At 40.6% G+C, this 21,235-nt stretch overlaps 1 protein-coding gene across 1 annotated transcript; it reads left to right on the top strand.

Annotated features, from left to right (window-relative positions):
- On the top strand, positions 1 to 17,518 carry nim1ka (NIM1 serine/threonine protein kinase a). The gene is made up of 7 exons (XM_074637151.1): positions 1 to 252; positions 10,538 to 11,061; positions 11,417 to 11,770; positions 11,952 to 12,064; positions 13,735 to 13,856; positions 13,985 to 14,131; positions 15,723 to 17,518. Exons 3-7 carry the CDS (start codon positions 11,469 to 11,471, stop codon positions 16,479 to 16,481), a joined length of 1,443 nt encoding a protein of 480 aa, XP_074493252.1. The 5' UTR covers positions 1 to 252; positions 10,538 to 11,061; positions 11,417 to 11,468; the 3' UTR covers positions 16,482 to 17,518.
- The last annotated feature ends 3,717 nt before the right edge of the window (positions 17,519 to 21,235 follow it).

The following is a 21,235-nucleotide window of genomic DNA, read 5'->3' as shown; positions in this document are numbered from 1 at the left end:
TCCTGTGGTACTGAACTCAAGTGATCCTGCGGCTCGAGCTGTAAGTCTTGCCTCTGATTGGATAAGAGATGCACCGGTGGACCGCTCAGCCCGCCGCTGATTGGTCGCTTCAGCTGCCAGTCAGGCGGATTCCCTTCACAACAGACTGAGCCGGGAGCAGCTGCTGCAGAGCCACCGGCCACCGGAGAAACACGGTCTAACAGAGAGGTCGGTAAGGCTTGTCGCCTCGGGCCCATGAAGACATCCATCCAGGTAGGACTGATTCACAGATGAATCATGTGTGGTGTTTGTGTGCTGGTAGGGGGGTTATGGAGAGAAATGCGCCGGCTATGGCCTGCTGCTGCGAGGAGCTGGTAACTGTTGACTGTCATTGAACAGACACAGACAAATCACTTCATTAATGCACTGCAAGGTTGATTTAACCGAAAGGTTGATTTAACCGAAAGGTTGTTGTTTGGAAAGAGTTTGCAAAAAAAATAAATAAATAAATATTCTAAAACATCACAGACACAAAACATAAGGCGACTCAGCAGCAGCTATACCTTGAAAATGAACCTGTGAAGGTGGTAGAGCTCTGTCTATCATATGGACCGAGAATAATATATTTTTCATAATGTCATGGTCTATTTTTAAATGATTTTTTTGAGCCATATTTTGCAATGATTATTGTTAAAGCTTCAGTAGGCAACAAGTTTTTGGCATCATTGGGCAAAAAATTCCATAATAACCTTTCAGCATATTGTAATTCAAGTGTTCTGAGCGATAACTAGACTTCTGCTCCTCCTCATGGCTCTGTGAACAGGCTTTAGAAAAATCTAGCCTGTGAAGGGATTTTGCTGTAAAATGAGAAAGTTTGTGACCCCGCAGCCATGTTGAGATCTGTTGAAGAAATACCAAGCACCGCCCACGGCTCAGCCGGAGCACAGCCAATAGGAACGCTGAATAGGAACACTCTCTAACTTTTTTAAAGGTCCCATATCATGCTCATTTTCAGGTTCATACTTGTATTTTGTGTTTCTACTAGAACATGTTTACATGCTGTAATGTTCAACAAACCCTTTATTTTCCTGGTACTGTCTGTCTGAATATACCTGTATTTACCCTCTGTCTGAAACACTCCATTTTAGTGCATTTCAACAGAATTGCGTTGCTAGGCAACATCATGGTTCCATGTTTACTTCCTGTCAGCTGATGTTATTTACATACACTGCAACAGGAAATAAACTGGGAGACATTTAGAATGTTTATGTTTAAAACCGTGTAAATATTGTATATTTGTGACATCACAAATGGACAAAAATCCTATCGGCTTGTTTCAAACGCACAATTTCTGAATACGGGCTGTGTGTGTTTCTCCGTATATTGAGCGTTTTGATAGTTTAACAGTATTTATAAAGCACTTAAACCTGCTTTATAATATAAAAGACATAACAATCTCACTTTTTACAATATTGGACCTTTAAAGCCTGAAAACAGAGCCAAGAGGAGGTGCAGAAGTCTAGTTATCTCTCAGAACACTTGAATTACAATATGCTGAAAGATTACTATGGAATTTTTGCCCAATGATGCCAAAAACATGTCTGCCTACTGAAGCTTTAAGGATAGTTTGACTGATGGGATAGCATGCTTGCCTTTTAGGAGTTTGATCAACACAAACACACAGCAAAGATTTACACAAACAGATTAGATTTACAAGATCAAAATACCTACCTGTGGCTGTAATGAAAGGAAGCAGCCTGAAGCTGAACTGTTATAGTGGTTGCACACACTGACTGGTTTATTTGCATGTTATGCTTTCTGTGTTTGCTGATCAGAAAGAGAGACAGAGGAGAGATTTGAATATCTCGGCAGTTAGATTTGCATGTCACAATTGCATTACGTGTCTCACCAAGCTGAGCCGTGAATGCTCCATACTGTGTCTTTTGGCCTACTTCAAAATTAAACAGGTAATCTTTAATGTATTTTATTAGAAAGGAAATGTTTTCATTATTCTCAGTGTAGACCTGGATTAGAAACCAGTGGTGGGAAGTAGCAAAGTACATTTACTCATGTAGTGTACAATTTAAAGTACAATTTTGAGGTACTTTACCGGAGTATTTCCATTTGAAGCTACTTTATACTTCTGCTCCACTACATCTCAGAGGTAAATATTATACTTTTTACTTCGCTACATTTATTTCACAGCTGTAGTTACTTTTATTTTACAAAGAAAATGATCAATTTATTAAATATGGTGCATTGTTAAATAAAGGTCTACATCCCTGGGAGAGCCCCTGAAGTCCTCAAAAAATGTTTTTTTTTTTTAATCTTGTAGTACATGATAACATTTTATCTTGTGTGCATAAGATACAAATATATATATCATCTTTTGAAGTTTCCATAATTAAAGACTCTGACAGGGGCCATTTTGCATATTGGGGACTTGCTACTTTAAGTACATTTTGCTATAGTACTTTTACTCAAGTAGAACCTTGAACACAAGACATTTACTTGGAACAGAGTATTTTTACAGTGTGTTTTTGTTTCTTCTTCTTAAGTAAAGGATCCTCCTCCACCACTGTTAGAAAAGGCAAAAAATATACAGCATTTCCATATTTTTGAAGCAAAAATAGCCCTTTTTGGGGTCTGTTTACTTCCGCCTGGAGGAAATGTGTTCTTGATTTTTATTCTTTTGATGGTCAATCAGTCAGAGCACATGAAACATTGTGCTTCAAATGTTCTTTCTTTGATGCAATCCTCTTTGAAGCGCTGACAGCGGATAAAAATGCAAACTCAGATGGCTCTTTAAAGCAGGAAGAAGTAATCGGCCAAATAGATTTGAACCATCAGATGCAGCATTTAAAGTGTCTCCTGCATTATGTTATTGTGCTCCTGCATGCACACAGTGTCATGGTAACTTTGTTAAGGCCTCAGAGACATCTCTCGCCCTCTCTCCAAGATATACTGGGAGATGTGCAGTATAGGACGGATTCTGTATTGTCAGGCTTAGGGAATACCAGTGAGTACTGTACATTTTTTCACAACTATAAGTCTTACATAAAATGATAAATGTAAAACAAAATATATATGGAGAAATTGTGGAAATCGAATTGCACATAATTACCATGTTTTCTGGGATTGTCGCGTATATATATATATATACCATCCGTTTATGGTTGACATATGCTGTTTTATATATATATATATATAAAACAGCATATGTATATATATATATATATATACATATGTATATATATATATATAAAACAGCATATGTATATATATATATATATATATACATATGTATATATATATATATAAAACAGCATATGTCAACCATAAACGGATGGTATATATATATATATATATACGCGACAATCCCAGAAAACATGGTAATTATGTGCAATTCGATTTCCACAATTTCTCCATATATATTTTGTTTTACATTTATCATTTTATGTAAGACTTATAGTTGTATATATATATATATATATATATGTATATATATATATGTATATATACATATATGTATATATGTATATATATGTATATATATATACATATATATATGTATATGTGAAAACAGTGGTGAAAAGACTTCCTCATGTAATGATTGATTTCAGTTGACCATGTGCAAAGCCCGGTATAGGAGGTAGTTTTAGTGCATCCACAGAGGCCTGCTGTGCAGCTTTGGTTTGGTTTGTCTGTCAGGGGGAAGGGATTTAGAGGTCAGTCTGGTCTTTTTGGAAATGTGAAATATTTGCCCCATAGATTTCAGAGAGGCCTGTCTCTCTGTTCCTAGGGCCCGTGGTCCTCATTGTCACAGCTCTTTCACTTTTGAGCTCTTTATTCTCGTCGGCCGTGCATCTCAGTTAACACACTGGGCAGCTTTGTGTGGAGGGAGCTTGCTGTCTGTGTGTACGCATTTGCACGAGCGTGGGTGTGTAAATGTGTGTGCGTTGGCGCGTGCGTCGTCTTTGTGCCTGAATGCGTGACGGCAGTGAAAAAAAGAGAATGTGATACGAGCGCGTGGCGGAGTGAGGGACTGGACGTGAAGGGAATGGGAGGCAAAGTAAGAGACAAAACACAGAGTGGGGGGACTCTTTTTACAGATGGACGTTTCATAGCTTGTGATGTGAGATGTTCTGTTCTCTTAACTGGTCTAACTATAGGCACAGACAGGCGTTTAGGAAAGAGTGTCTAATTGTTGATCCCCAGCTGCTGTGGAGGGGCTGGATGGGTTTTCCGTTGTTGGAGTTGTGTGAAGAGGCTGCTGCACCATGCAGGCAAACCCTCCTCCTTCTCTTTAGGGAGTAGGGACCTGTACTTGGCAGAGCTGATGTTAACTGATGAAGGGCTGGCTGTTTGCAGACTCATAAACCATGTATTGTATTAAATGAGTGAGTTTTTAAATGGTCCATCTGTCCATCCATCCATTCTCTGCCGCTTATCCGGTGCCAGGTTGTGATATAGCAGCAGGCTAAGCAAGGTCCCTCTCCCGAGCAACATTTTCCAGCTGCTCCTTGGGGATCCTGAGGCGATCCCAAACCAGATGAGATAAATACTCTCTCCAGCGTGTTCTGGCTAGGCTGTACCCATGGGGTCTCCTACTAATTGGACATGCCCGAAAAACCTCCAAAGGAAGCCTATCTCTAAAGTTGGAAGCTAATTTTTGGTTGCACAAAATTCTTTCAGGCACTACCCAAAGTATTTGGCCGTAGATGCCTTTTTCTAAATATAGACTTGTTTGTACTCGTGAAAGGTTTTATAGCTTTAAAACCGATTAAGACTGCTTACTTGGTCTGACAAGGAGACTAAAATATTTTTTAAATGATTTCAAACAGAGAAAAAAGCTAATTAATTAATTTTATTAAACTGTAACCAGATGGTATTTGGTGATTTGTCTTGACATAATATGATTCAAATGACTTACCAGTTGATTTCAACTTTAATTCACTGTCAGAGAGGTACGAGCAAGATCTTTATAAGGTTTCTTCCACTGGTGTTGTGTCTGTCTGTCTGTGTGTGTGTGTGTGTGTGTGTGTGTTGGTGTGTGTATAAATCCATCAGTCAGCTCGTGCACATAATTAACATGGGTACTCCGAGGCCCGGTACAGCACTGTATCACTGTAAACATGGCACTGCTGTGTGCTCTCTTTCTTGACACTCAGTGCCAGTTAATGCCTAATCCTCAGCATGAAAAAAAGCAAAACAAACATGCTCGGCCAGTGTCCATCACCAAGCAACCAGGTAGCTCTGTTATTCAGAGGAAGCAAAGCACAAAGCAATCCGGCTGACTATTACTCGTCTATAGACCCTCTGTGGAGATACTCTCCACTTAATGTAATCAAGTAGATCCAGCTAGTTATTTCAAATGTCTATATATGGCAGAGTGTGTCTCGTGCTCTGTTAAAGAGATTTTAGGAATATATTTACTAAGATTAGAAGTATGATATTTTGGATGAAAAAAAAAAAGGTTAATATGTGATGACCTGTGTCTTTCCCTGTCCATCTGTTTGACATGTTTTCCAGATAGGAGGGCTGCAGTCGAAAGTGTTTTTCTCTTAGGAAGGTTCCTAACGGAGTGAAATGACCCCGGAAGTATCTCAGTAGCAGCCATGATGAGAGCTGGTTGAATCCTCTAAATGCTGAGGAAAGGTGCTTCAATGCTTCCTTTATTATCTCCTTTAGAGGATACACCGAAGCATCCTTTACCAAAGGAAAAGAGATAATGCCGTCCCACAATTCCTTGTGGCCGCAACGTTTAAAGCGACGCACCATTCTGCCGTTCATGAAAACAAACAATATGCTTATCTTGCCTAATAATTTCATACGGGCATATACTGATTTGGGATTCATGTTGATAAATATGAGTGGACAGTGACGACTATTTCGTTTCACTTTATTTTTAATTATTTATTTATGTCGAACACATAACAAATACCTCAGTAAAAAACAGAACAAGAATAACTAGTAAATGAACAGTAAACATGTAGGAAACTGTCAATAAACAAATAATCAACATAAATAAATATTACGTCCGAAAAAGGAGTAGGAAGAAATATACATTTAATGGTCCTACCCCTTCTCCATAACTCAAAAAATAACTCAATATTTATCATATATTCATTTTTTATTTCAGTTCCAACCTTGGTAATGAAGTGATATTTTTCACCGGTTGTCCACGTTAGGTCAGATGATCCTTTATTATATGTTGATGTGGAGTGTTCCAGCAGCAGGAAGATTTAGGATTTTTTAGTCATGATTCCTGACTCTGATAACATATTGATGCTCGAGGCGAGGCGATCTCTCAGGCGTCTTTTTGTGCGGCCTATGTAGAAAAAGCCCTCCTCACATGGACAAGACAAGTGGTATATGACAAAGGTGGTGTTGCAGTTTATGAAATCACTTTGTTTACAGGTTTTATCTGAATTAATGTTAGCAAAAAGCCCGGGTTTCTGTGGAGATTCATTATGTGTTTTTCAGCAGGAAGCGTTGATTTGTGACCTTGGCTTGGATTGTTGTGTGCCGTTCAGAAGCGTTTACCCTTTGGGTTGCGTCCACTGGTTTTCAGTGCGTAAATACCTGCCGCAGGCCACATTGATTGAGTTTTCGCTAGCTTTGGTTGTCTGAGTTTTTTGAGCTGCCTACAATGGTGTTTGCAAATGTCTGTAAAACATGTTTTTTTCAACTTTTCTTTATTGAAGAAATCATCAAATACAATGTGTGACAATATGACAAAACACAACATTAAGCATCATACTGAAATATGGATCCCAAAACATGCATGACTCCATTCTTCTTACTAGGCTGATCCATTCATCATTGTATCAGGACTGTAAAAAGGATCAACTGGTGCAAATAGCTAACTATTATGACATCGTGGCAGAAAAAAACAAAAAAACATAATAACAAACAAAATAATGAGATTAGAGATGCAGTTTGGTCATCTTTGTTTGAACGACTTGTGTGTGCATCTTTCATTTCCCTGTCGATAATGTGTTTGCCCCCAACTTAAAGCTGCAGTGGGTAGAAATGGAGCATATATGATTAAAAAAAAGTCATTTTAATGAAACGGTCACTATATCCTGACAGTAGTGCATGAGACCGGTAATCTGAAAAAAAAGTCATGTCCCTCGGTGTCCTCCGGCTTTTTCCGGTGCTCCTAACGTTATCTGCAGGATTTCACAGACCGGAGGAAAACAAGCAGTCAGAGCTGATCTGGAGTCAGCCGTCCTGTCTATGAGAGCCGGCTGTCAATCACTTGCAAACTCCGATCAAACGGTCAAACTAGCCAGCGCTGATCAAATATGAATCAATATTCTGTTACTGTAATGCCTATTTCTCTCCTCAAATGTTCTCAGAATCATGTTGTAGTGTACTGTTCAGCTGTAAAATGAGAAAGTTTGAGACCCGGCAGCCATGTTGAAATCCCTTGAGGAAATACCAAGCACCGCCCACCAGCCAGAGCACAGCCAATAGGAACGCTCTCTCTCTGAAATGACCTGTGATTGGCCTCCCGTCACAGGCTAGATTTTTTAAAGCCTGAAAACAGAGCCATGAGGAGGTGCTAGTTTTCTCTCAGAACACTTGAATTACAATATGCTGAAAGGTTATTATGGAGTTTTTGACCAAAGATGCCAAACTTCTACTGCCACTTTAACCTGAACCAACCCTTATCCCTAACCCTAACCACCGAGAGGGGCGCTGTCATTTTAATAGGAGGGAAACAGGCTTCTACATAACACCTGTGTCTGCGCCAGCAGTTGTGCAGACACCTGGTTTGATTTTTGAGCAGCAGAAAGAGGAGTTAGTTATGCAGTTTGAGCAAGAGAGGTTCTGATTAAAGTGCACATGGTTTACATGGAGAAGCAGCTTGAGTGGGAGAAAAAGCTTCTGATGGAGAAGGAAAAGGAACGTAATAAGCTGTGTGACATTGTATACCGGCTGTATTCCGAGACATGTTAACCAATCCTTATTCAGTAAATAGACTAATAATTATCTCAAATTGAAAAATACAATTTCCTGATGATTTTGTCCCATAACTCTTATTGCTCTGCTCCCATTATTGATGTGTTTATCTCATGCACGGTTGTCCTTTTAGTCCTTGTATTTCCATAAATAAAAGGCTGGTATTCAGGGATTGCTGCTTTGTGCTGTAAAGTGGAGGCCTCTCCTCTCTTAGCAAGTCCTTTTAGGCTGCCTGAGATCAATGCTTAGATATTCATGGCCCGATGGCAGGAAGGTGTTTGAAGGCTGGGAGACTGTAGGCCTCACAAAAGAGAAAAGCTTTGATTTCCTAGCGAGGCTTTAATATAGATGCATTCATCTTGATATAGAGATGGATGAGAGAACACCTCCCAAAGCACCATGTTACACCGAGTTAACCAATTCTGCTCCAGCTTTATACACACACCATGCTATGTCATGACAAAACACCCAATTAGTACATTGTTTCATTACAGTTTGCAGCACTTTGCTGCATAATTTTGTGTTATGCTGAAGGAAAAAATACGTTCCCACAGTAACTATAACTGATATCCATGTCTTTTTAATGAATTCAGTTATACAAAATTGTTTATTAGTATTGACATTGCCATTTAACTTCATCACCTCAGAAAATAAATTATTTGTGTTCCATACCAACAAGATGAAACAACTTCACAAATACAACAATGCTGTGTCATCTTTGTTATTGTGTGGATGTGTGAGAGGTTACCATGTGCAGCTTTGCAGGATGAGATATTAGTCTATATTCATATCCTGCCCGTCACACTCAGCATCAAGCCCATTGATTCCCTAGTAGAGATATAGTTTATAGTGTTGTCAAAAATATCGAAGTATCAATACATATCAATACTGAATATTTGAAACGGTTTCAATACTCATTTTCTGCAGTATCGATACACAGCTACCAGCGACACTTTCTGCTCTATCTTCTCACTGAACGTGAGATCACACACAAACACCGCTATTTATCTTTTAGTAAAAATCAAATGTTTTATGCCCTCGATGTTGTGTACATTTTTCCCCGTGGAGATCAATATTTTTCACGGTATTGCATCGAAGTTAGAAATTCCATTATTGTGACAACACTAGTTTATTTTTTATAATACAGCTGGACACTGTCGTTTTTATCAAACTTTACTGCAGTAAAGAGGAGTAATGAATGCCTCTGATGGGGACTATTTTTAACCTAAATACATATTTGGTGTACTAGTGAGTATGCGGCACCAGAACTGTTCATGTGGGATGCAATCAAAAATGAACTACATGAACAGCCAGTGACATGGTGTTTTTAGTCGATTCTTGTCTTTTTTCTGGCAACACAGGCATATCTTGTTGGTAGGATCATTTCATTCATTGGTTTTGAGTTTTTCATGGGTTTTGTTGACAAAAACAAAAATATTGAATATTGCCAGTAGGGCTGCCCCCTATGACGACTAATCTGTCCTTTTGGTCTTAATCGACTCGAATTGTCATTTCAATCATCATTATTTCATGCTGAATGACTTATTTAGGAGAAACTTGGGAGCACATCTCTGGTAAACACCTGATTTAAAGTGCTGCTTTTGACTGATTCTTTTTGGAGAAACTCAGTTTTACAGATCTGCCGATTAAATCGATTAATCAACGAAATCTTCCGAGTGTTTGTCAACTAAGAATCTCTTTGGTCGAGGATAGCTCTGTTTGCCAGTGTTACCCTTTAATGCAACATTAGACTGTGTATTCAAACTGTTACCGTGGCAACATTTGGGAGGTTAAATACTAGGAAGGCTGTAGATTGTAGTTTGTGTTAATTATAGGCGACTCTAGTCACTGTGGTATTTTCAATTCAGGTGTCAGGTTGAATGTTAAGCAATTAACTTAAGCTGTTTGAAAGTATGCACACTATTATTCAGTTAAAGACTCCTACCAGGAGATGTTAATAATTAGTTTATTTTATTGTGCTGATTTGAGTTGTCATTCTAGAAGATACTGTATGTATATGTCTGCTAAATCACGGTTCACTTTAACCTCAGATTCACCTTTTCTTTTTCCTCTCATGGGACGTTGTTAGAGCTCTGTTTTCTGAGCAGCATGCAATTATCACCTAATTATAAACTAATACAGGTACGTACTGTACCACACAAACACACACAAGGGAGTGACAGTCATCACTCATACTCTCCACTAGAAATGGAATAAGTTAGTCAGGTTGTAAGTATCTTCTTGGTGGTGGAAAGTGATGAGGATCTCTGATTTGTTTATTTTGGCTCTCATGGCTACCAAAGTGTGCATCGCTCTTGGACTCGAGCACCAAATTAAGTAAGATTGATACGGCACATGTGCACACAAACGCTTTCACATGGAGGGTGAAAAAAACATGTTTTGCAAAGATGCTCGACCCATAAAAAAAATCTACAAAATTGCCAAAATGATAAATATTATGACAAAGCTACTAGTAGGTAAAAAAACAATGGAAAAATGAGAATAAAAAGGAAAGGGAGGGCTGCATGTGCACCAAAGTTAACAGAAATTACATTTATTTTTGTATCTCTCTTGTGCTTCATTCCAGGATGTCTCGCTAAATGCCCCATGGCGGCACCCTGACACTATCATCTGTTCAACCTCTTTCCTCCAACACCCCTCCATTCAGCTCCTCTTCCCTCCTCCTCAACCTGTGGCCTATTTATACCCCGGAGACTCACAAGAGCCCATTAAAGCTCCGCAGACCTCTTCAGCCGGAGACAACAGTGAGTCGATCCCATCTCCATCCTCGTCACCTTTTCTCTGACAGCTAAAGGAAAACTAAGACTTCAACTACTGGAAATTCTTGAAATACAGCAAGACTACAACTTCATCAAGCTTAAGATGACAAACTGACATTCTATCGTGGAGAGGACTGTTTGCAGCTGCTGCAGATTTGGGAAATTCTGGATGCAGCATGTGTTTGGCTCCACAGACTGGAGGTTCTGTCCTATTTCTTTGACATACAGGAAAACACTCATTCATAACATTTGGTTATTGACTCAGTTGCCTAAATAGCTGTGAGATTTGGGCAAGGACGTCTTGCCTTCTAAATGGCTCACACATCTAAAGGTAAGTCAAGGTTTTCGTCCCATTTGAGTTTACACTACATCAACTTTGACACTGGATCTATGATAGTAAAACAAATATAAATTTTGTATTTAACTTTTGCAAATCCTTGTATTGTTAATCTGATATGATTGGACAAGAAAAATGGAACATAAATTGTAGTGGGCTTAAAATAAATGTATGATACCTCGCCATACAGTTAAATAGAAGCAGCTGCAAATATAATACTCAAGCTTTATTTCTTGCCTTTTGTTTGCTTTTGGGTATATTTTAAAATGCACTGGCATAATGTAGGAGCATCAATCATTGTGCAGTGATCCACAAAACGAATATGTCTTTTTTCTTATTTGGCATCCAGTCCACCCCCTGCCATGAGCTAAGCCCACGCCACCCTGGGCGTCCCTTGCAGGATGACTGCTGTCTGCCCCGCCGAGAGCAGCCCAGAGGGGGCTGAGGCCGGGGCCGGGACGGCAGGGGGCTCCAGGGGGCCGGGGGCAGCAGGCACCGCTGGGAGCATCTCAGTTTCTGGGGCATCAAACGGAGACTCTGTCGGAGGTTCAGCCGGAGGCACGGCTGTGGTCACTGGCGGCCAGAGGTACTCGCGCTGGAGCCGCCAGGACAGCTCAGACATCAATACGGATGATGAGGGAGCCACCATCCGCCGCCTCACTCCGCTGGAAAGGCTGAACCTGGATATGTGCCAGGATGACAGGTAGTGGTCAAGAGATGAAGCACCTTTTTTTTATAGGTCCTTTGTAGTCAAGGTATTTTAGAATCATAATTTGGTGTATTTCTATTCGCTTTTTTGACTTGGTGACATTTTTACTATGGTGGTGCCACTGTAGTACATCATAAAGAATATTTACATCTTCTGTTATGTAATGTGGTCACAGAGTGGTTCGTGAGCTAACAGTAGGCAGAAGAATCGGCTTCTACAAAATCCGAGGAGAGATCGGCTGTGGAAATTTCTCCCATGTCAAGCTGGGAATTCATGCCCTCACCAAAGGTAAGAAGACATCAGTGAACTGCTAAAACACCTGCACTCAAGTACAGGAAAACATCTATTGAAGAGTCACACTGACTATAATGCTATTCTAAAGTGATCGACAGTTTGACAGATAGCCATCACTAAAAGTCTAAACACATCCATTTGTTAAAGATAAGAGTCTTAGGCAAGCTCTCTGCTCTGGATTGTTTTAGATTTAAGTGATCATTTGGCCGATGAGCTGTTTCCATCAATGGGCTGCTACACTAAACGAGTGTGTCCTCCTTATGTAGCAATTCACTAACAAGGTGATGTGTGCCTGGCCAGAGGGCTGATTCAGCCACGAGGAGACAGACTGTCTGCTGCCCTTGAGCAGATGGATTGATTAGAGATCTCCAGTTTCCTTAGCGACGGCTAAAATTGCTGTATGCCTCATCAAAGGCGAAAGAAGAGGGAGGAGAACGAGCGTGTGTGAGTGTGCGCTCTATATTTTCAGGGTTATATATGTACTTTATTGTCTGCCTGTCTGTGCCACGCTATGTGTGTGTGTGTGTGTGTGGATCTAAGTGGTATCATTTAGTCCTCAGAAAACAATATGAGCTGCGATGCATTTTGCATGCTCCTATTGAAAGCTATGTCACAGCTGAAAGGGAGCCTGAATAATGCATACTGACGCACAATTAGATATCTCAACACCATTTTGCCACTTCAGAACTTTTCTGTGTTCAGTTACCTCAGGTCTATTTAACTTCTCTTTTGAATTATTTAACAGAATACAGTAAAGATATCAGTTGAATTTCATATATATAAAGTATTTCTTTTTATCTTAGATTGGCTGTAAAATTGTGTACGTTTTAAAATGTGCACTATATTTTTCTTTTTTACACATTTTTAAAGAAGAGAAGTTAAATTTGATTCCAGGACAATGTAGCGAACTCAGCACTGACCTGAAGTCACTACATTATTACAGAAAAAGATCAATTTCCGGTCATTTACAAAAGCAAATTTCCTTTTAAGATGGGGCTAAAAATGAGAATTGACCCTCTGGGAGAACATAATCAAGAAAATTGGTGAGGGCAGCTTATCCTCCATCAAATTATCTAGAGGAGAGCATCAGGCTTGGTCACTTCAGGGGCAATTCTGTGTTTGCTGCTCACATATTCTGTCCTCTATAATATTTATGTAACACATGTAATGCATAATTTCTGTGTGAGTGGGATTTTTTAAATGATGATAGACACAATGGGAGCATTTATATTCTGATTTTAATACAAATTATTTGATTATGCCTCTGCGCCGGCGAGAGCCATGGCCAGAGGCATTATGTTTTTGGGTTGTCCGTCCATCTGTCTGCACCATTCTCGTGAACATGATATCTCAGGAAGCCTGGAGGGAATTTCTTCAAATTTGGTACAAATGTCCACTCAGACTCAAGGATGAAGTGATTCGAATTTGGTGGTTAAAGGTCAAGGTGAATGTGACCTCACATGACCCGTTTCTGTCCATAACTCAAGAATTCATATGCTAATTATGACAGTTTGCAGAGGCATACAACCATGAGGCAATAATTCTAGTTTTCCCTTTCAAGTCGCAAATGAAATACCACTTTGCATGCTTTTTAAATGATCTGTACAACTGATCATTTTTTTCAGTGATCATTGATCTTTAATCTCCTCCCTTGGCATCACCAGACAAAGTGGCTATAAAGATCCTGGACAAAACCAAGCTGGATCAGAAGACCCAGAGGCTGCTGTCCAGAGAGATCTCTAGCATGGAAAAGCTGCACCATCCCAACATCATACGCCTCTATGAGGTTTGACTCATATTGGTTTATATATGAATTTTAGCCGATCCCAATGATCACTGCATCCGGCCCAACATCCGATATACTTCTTAGTAATGCACTCTGACATTCTTGTCATACTTTTCCTTTTTTTTAAGGTGGTGGAGACGTTGTCACGGTTACACCTGGTGATGGAGTACGCAGGGGGAGGAGAGCTCTATACCAAGATCACTACAGAAGGGAAGCTTTCTGACACTGATGGCAAGATTGTCTTCGCTCAGATCCTCTCTGCTGTTAAACACATGGTCAGTACATAGAGGTTTATAGTGAGGTGGTATGGTCAAGTCAAATAATACAAAGCTAAATCTCAATCTGGATGTAACTTTTATGAGATTTCATTTCAATATTGATAGTTAAATAACTGCGATATTGACCTTTAAGATGACAACCTATATTGTCTGCTATACGTTGGTAATGAAATCTATAGTATCGTCTATTCTCTGCTGCTGCAATGGCCTGGTTTAACCATGGGGGTCATTAATATTTCATCTAACCTTCTATTCTAATTAATCTCATATGACAGACTATTTACACACCGCTGGTTTTTATGCATCACGAGTTCAACTTACAATAAGTACAACAGAAGAGTAAACTGAGACTTCAAGCTCACCAACATTATAACAAACCAACTGTGAGGAGTACAAGCTCCTGAACTATCAAAGCATGACGGTAGATTCAATGAAAAAATATTCTTTTAATCCCCTAGAATATTTATGTATGATGGACAGTATGTAGGTATTATAAAAGAGCTCTCGTGGATTAGGAAAATAATATTTATACACTTGTCCATGTAGCATCTTTACTGGATCAGTAGGATTTCAGTGGCAAGGGAAGAAAGTCTCATTGATTTCTGACTGGTGGGGATTTACGCGGTTGTGTCTCTAATCCTTAAAGATCCCCACCAGACATGTTTTAAGATGTATAAAAAAACACCGAAACTGATGGATTGCCTACTCCGGGTAGGGAATGAGTCCTTACCCCAAGTGAAGGAGTTCAAGTACCTCGGGGTCTTGTTCGCGAGTGAGGGGACAATGGAACGTCAGATTGGCTGGAGAATGGGAGCGGGGGCGGGGGGGGTGGTATTGCATTCGCTTTACCGCACCGCTGTGACGAAAAGAGAGCTGAGCCGGAAGGCAAAGCTCTCGATCTACCGATCAATCTTCGTTCCTACTCTCACCTATGGTCATGATGGCTGGGTCATGACCCAAAGAACTAGATCGCGGGTACAAGCGGCCGAAATGGGTTTCCTCAGGAGGGTGGCTGGCGTCTCCCTTAGAGATAGGGTGAGAAGAAGCTCAGTCATCTGTGAAGGACTCGGAGTAGAGCCGCTACTCCTTTGCGTTGAAAGAAGCCAGCTGAGGTGGTTCGGGCATCTAGTAAGGATGCCCCCTGCCCAACTAGGTGGAGAGATTATATCTCCACACTGGCCTGGGAACGCCTTGGGATCCCCCAGTCAGAGCTGGTTAATGTGGCCCGGGAAAGGGAAGTTTGGGGTCTCCTGCTGGAGCTGTTGCCCCCGTGACCCGACCCCGGATAAGAGGTTGAAGATGAATGAATGATGAATGAATGAATGAAAAAAACACTCTGCTTGTATTAATGATTTGTGTCTGATATGTTTTTTTATGTTAAGAATGCTTAAAGTAACATCTACTCCTTCTCCCTCACTGAAAAATCCAGAATCTATGAAAATGCAAATATTTTTCATTTCAAAAGTTGAACTGCTGGACACAAGATGTCGGCTTCTTCACTGAAAAGTCCATTCTCAGTGTATGTGCATTGGGGACTTCCAAAGTAGGTGGCACGTACATAATGCAGTCTCTTCTTGTTCTCCCACAGCATGAAAACAACATCATCCACCGTGACCTGAAGGCAGAAAATGTCTTCTACACCAGCAGCTCTTGTGTCAAGGTGGGGGACTTTGGCTTCAGCACGCTGAGCCGCCGCAGCGAGACTCTCAACACGTTCTGCGGCTCTCCGCCTTACGCAGCGCCCGAGCTCTTTCGGGACGAGCACTACGTTGGCGTCTTTGTAGACATCTGGGCCCTGGGGGTGATGCTGTTCTTCATGGTGACGTGCACCATGCCGTTCAGGGCAGACACGGTGGCCAAGCTGAAGCGATGCATTCTGGAGGGGGGCTACATCCTGCCCTCGTGGGTGCCAGAGGCGTGCCAGAGGCTGATCAGGGGAATCCTCCAACCCGTACCGTCTGACCGCTGTACAGTGGAGCAGATGATGGGCTGCGAGTGGCTGCTCCCTGTGGATTTCCCGCATGCCATGGAGCCCTTTAAACTAGACCCATGCTACCTAGCAGAGAGTGAACCATCTGAACTCGGGGAGGAAGAGACGGAGGTAAAAGCAGCACTGGAGACATTAGGAATCACCTTAGAACACATCCTCAACAACCAGGGGAAAGACTGCAGGAGCTCCATCACAGGGGTCTATAGGATCCTGCTGCACCGCGCTCACAAGAAACGGGCTGTTGAGAGCACGCCTGCGGTCAAACAGGTAGTCGGACCAGCTACAACGAGTAAAAAGGAACGGCTAAAAGTGTACCGTAGTTTAAGACACACATCTAAACTCTGTGTGATTCTGTGACAGAATGCTGTTCTTCGATCCGGAAATGAATTAACTTTAAAGTCTGGGATGAGATTGCATGGATTTCACTCTGCTTTTCGGTCCAGCAGTTTCAATTTAAATCATGGTATACAACCCCGCTCAGCTCCTGAAATCTGGGATTTCTTACTTTAGTATCTTTCTTCTAGTAAGTAATAATAGTCTCTGTGAGAATGTTGCTGCCAGTGAATCATTATTGTCTCCCTTTTGACAGGGACAGGGACCTGTAATACTCATGAGATTTGGAAATGTTACGAAATATCATTCATTTATGTAAACATAATGATGATTAGATGGCATACACAACTTTTTATTTGGGTCATGCAGACCAGATACGTATAGCCCACACCCATTCTATGCTCAGCTGTGCTGGAACACCAATAAACCCCATGAGAAATCAATGTAGCATAACAACATTATGCTGAGGTGATAAGTAGTGAAACTCGCCGTCAGTACATGAAACATGGTGTCTTTAATGTTTAAATGCACTTTTCTTCGATGCCTTAGTTTTCTATCATGTTATGAAATCAGCCAGACTGGTTTCATTAATGTTTGTGATGACATGAATAGAGATTTCACATCTTACCTTCTCATGTGATGTATCTCTATGAGATGTTCCTGTTGTTGGACTGATTCACCTGAATGACCTCACTCTATTGTTCCTGTGGCCTGAAAAAGCCAATACATGTCATTAAACTACAAATACCAACATACCAACCACCAAAGTTATTAGTTGTTCATGTGGCAAAATCAGTTTTCAGTTTTAACTCAGACATTTTCAGTATGAGTATCAGTATTTAGTTTTTTTTTAATTATCTGATGCCATGTTCATGCTCATGTGTTTATTATAAATAAATTACAAATTTAGATGCATATCTTTTTTTATGAAATATTTGTTTAAAGCCTATGATGCTTTTGTGTTTTTGTGTATGTTTTATCATTTTTGTGTTTTATGGCAAAATATTTTTTTGTTGTGTTTTACAGCAAAGTATCATTTTATAATATAATGCATACTTTAGTACATGAGTGTGGGGAAAGGTAGGCAAAATTGTTGGTACCCTTCCGTTAAAGAAAGAAAAACCCACAATAGTCACTGAAATAACTTGAAACTGACAAAAGTAATAATAAATAAAAATTTACTGAAAATTAACTAATGAAAATCAGTCATTGCTTTTGAATTATGGTTCAACAGAATCATTTTAAAAAACAAACTAATGAAACTGGCCTGGACAAAAATGATGGTACCCCTAGAAAAGATGTAAAATAATGTGACCATAGGGACATATTAAACTAAGGTGTGTCCTGTAAATAGCATCACAGGTATCTTCAAACTTGTAATCAGTCAGTCTGCCTATTTAAAGGGTGAAAAGTAGTCACTGTGCTGTTTGGTATCATGGTGTGTACCACACTGAACATGGACCACAGAAAGCTAAGGAGAGAGTTGTCTCAGGAGATCAGAAAGAACATTATAGACCTTCATGTTAAAGGTAAAGGCTATAAGACCATCTCCAAGCAGCTTGATGTTCCTGTGACTACAGTTGCACATATTATTCAGAAGTTTAAGGTCCACGTGACTGTAGCCAACCTCCCTGGACGTGGCCGCAAGAGGAAAATTGATGACAAATTGAAGAGACAGATAATACGAATGGTAACCAAAGAGCCCAGAACAACTTCCAAAGAGATTAGAGGTGAACTCCAAGGTCAAGGTACATCAGTGTCAGATCGCACCATCCGTCGCTGTTTGGGCCAAAGTAGACTTAATGGAAGACGACCCAGGAGGACACCAAATCATAAAAAAGCGAGACTGGAATTTTCCAAAATGCATATCGACAAGCCACAAAGCTTCTGGGAGAATGTCCTTTGGACAGATGAGACAAAACTGGAGCTTTTTGGCAAGTCACATCAGCTCTATGTTCACAGACGAAGAGATGAAGCATCCAAAGAAAAGAACACTGTACCTAATGTGAAACATGGAGGAGGCTCGGTTATGTTATGGGGCTGCTTTGTTGCATCTGGCACAGGGTGTCTTGAATCTGTGCAGGGTGCAATGAAATCTCAAGACTATCAAGGCATTCTGGAGCGAAATGTGCTGCCCAGTGTCAGAAAGCTTGGTCTCAGTTGCAGGTCATGGGTCCTCAAACAGGATAATGACCCAAAACACAGCTAAAAACACCCAAGAATGGCTAAGAACTAAACATTGGACTATTCTGAAGTGGCCTTCTATGAGCCCTGATCTAAATCCTATTGAACATCTGTGGAAGGAGCTGAAACATGCATTCGGAGAAGGCACCCTTCAAACCTGAGACAGCTGGAGCAGTTTGCTCACGAGGAGTGGGCCAACATACCTGTCGACAGGTGCAGAAGTCTCATTGAGAGTTACAGAAATCACTCGATTGCAGTGATTGCCTCAAAAGGTTGTGCAACAAAATATTAAGTTAAGGGTACCATCATTTTTGTCCATGCCAGTTTCATTAGTTTTTTTTTTTTAAATGATTCTGCTGAACCATAATTCAAAAAGAATATCTGATTTTCATTAGTTAATTTTCAGTGAATTTTTATTTATTATTACTTTTGTCAGTTTCAAGTTATTTCAGTGACCATTGTTGATTTTTCTTTCTTTAACGGAAGGGTACCAACAATTTTGCCTACGTCTGTATATACTGGAAAAACAAAGTTTGGAAACTTGTGTTTAGTGGATTATTTCTCTGTTGTTACAATGCTAATGGTCATTGTATTTTACATGGTTGGAAAGCCTGTTTATTTACCTTCACAATGATGTCCAACTTGTAAGGATCATGCATTTGTGGGATGAGCAGCACAGCTGATTATGTGGGTAGCGCCCAAGAAAATTTTTCCAAAATGCTCTGCCAATGGTAAACAGTGTATTCTCATAAGGCTACCAGGAAGCCTGCAATGACTGCCCTTCACCGTCAGGCCCGTTTGTGCTGGTGTCGACAACACAGACAATGGAACCTGAACATGTGGGGGAATGTCATGTTCAGTGATGAGTCCAGGTTCTGTCTGCTAAAGTTGGACGGCAGGTCAAAGTATGGAGACGACGTGGAGAACGCTATGCTGATTGTTGCACCGATGGAGTAAGAGCTTTTGGTGGGGCAGTGTCATGGTGTGGGGCGGCATCTCCCTCACTGGCAAAACAAGACTTGTCATCATTGAAGGCCATCTCAATGCAGTGAGATATCGGGATGAGATTCTGCAGCCAGTGGCGATCCCATATCTCCACAATCTGGGACCTAACTTCATCCTCCAAGATGACAATGCTCGCCCCCACAGAGCCAGGGTTATCACAGACTACCTCCACAATGTGGGAGTAGAGAGAATGGAACGGCCTGCCAAGAGCCCACACCTCAACCCAATTCAACATGTGGGATCAGGTTGGGCGTGCTGTACGTGTTAGAGTGACCAACACAACCTCGTTGGCTGACCTGCAATGAATCCTGGTTGAGGAATGGAACGCCATCCCACAGCAACGTGTGACCAGGTTGGTGACCAGCATGAGGAGGAGGTGCCAGGCTGTTGAGGCTGCGTATGGATCTTCCACCACTACTGAGGCTCCTGACGGTGTATTAAATGAATAAAGTGTAAAATAGCCAATATGTCTTGTTTGTTCCTTGTTACTGATAGAGAGTTCAATCATCCAATCCACCAAACAACTCAAAACAAGAGTCAGTACCAACAGGAGAATACACTGTTTACCATTGACGGAGCATTTTGGCAAATTTTTCTTGGGCGCTACCCACATAATCAGCTGTGCTGCTCATCCCACAAATGCACGATCCTTACAAGTTGGACATCATTGCGAAGGTAAATAAACAGGCTTTCCAACGATGTAAAATACAATGACCATTAGCATTGTAACAACAGAGAAATAAGCCACCAAACACACGTTTCCGAACTTTGTTTTTCCAGTACATCTACATATATCTACATATCTTATATATATATATAAGATACTGCGCAGAACCCTCAAACTCCCAGGCTTCTGGTATATACAGCGGGTAAAATAAGTATTGAACACGTCACCATTTTTCTCAGTAAATATATTTCCAAAGGCGCTATTGACATGAAATTTTCACCAGATGTTTTGCAACAATAAGGTTGCTAAGGTCTTGAGAGAGCTCTTTGCTTTTACCCATCATGAGATGTTTCTTGTGTGACACCTTGGTAATAAGACACCTTTTTATAGGCCATCAGTTGGGACTGAACCAGTTGATAATAATTTGCACTGACAAGGGCTCGGATTAATTTCTAATTACTGATAGATTTCAGCTGTTGTCTTGGCTTTCCTTGCCTTTTTGCACCTCCCTTTCCTCATGTGTTCAATACTTTTTCCCTGTGTCATTTCACATTATTACACATAACTTAATTTCTGAACTTATTTGTTTTGGTTTCTTTGTATGTATAGATTACTTGGTTTGTTAACAACATCTGGTGAAAAGTTCATGTCAATAGCACATTTGGAAATATATTTACTGAGAAAAATGGTGACGTGTTCAATACTTATTTTACCCGCTGTATATATATATATACACAGTATATAGCAGCTCATCTCTCTCTGGCTGACCGTCCATTCTGCTCCAGGACTTCTCTCCTGTTGGGTTTGCTTTTGTTGCTTAAATTTCTTTGCTCTTATGCACCTTTTCAATACCTGCACCCACATCTTCCACTCATGCACACCACACACTTTACTGATATATCCACACCCCATACTTTAATTA

The sequence above is a fragment of the Sebastes fasciatus genome, chromosome 6 (assembly GCF_043250625.1).
Source record: "Sebastes fasciatus isolate fSebFas1 chromosome 6, fSebFas1.pri, whole genome shotgun sequence".
Lineage (NCBI taxonomy): Eukaryota > Metazoa > Chordata > Actinopteri > Perciformes > Sebastidae > Sebastes > Sebastes fasciatus.
The sequence above is the reverse complement of the archived record's forward strand: the minus strand, read 5'-3'. Positions and strand labels throughout refer to the sequence as shown.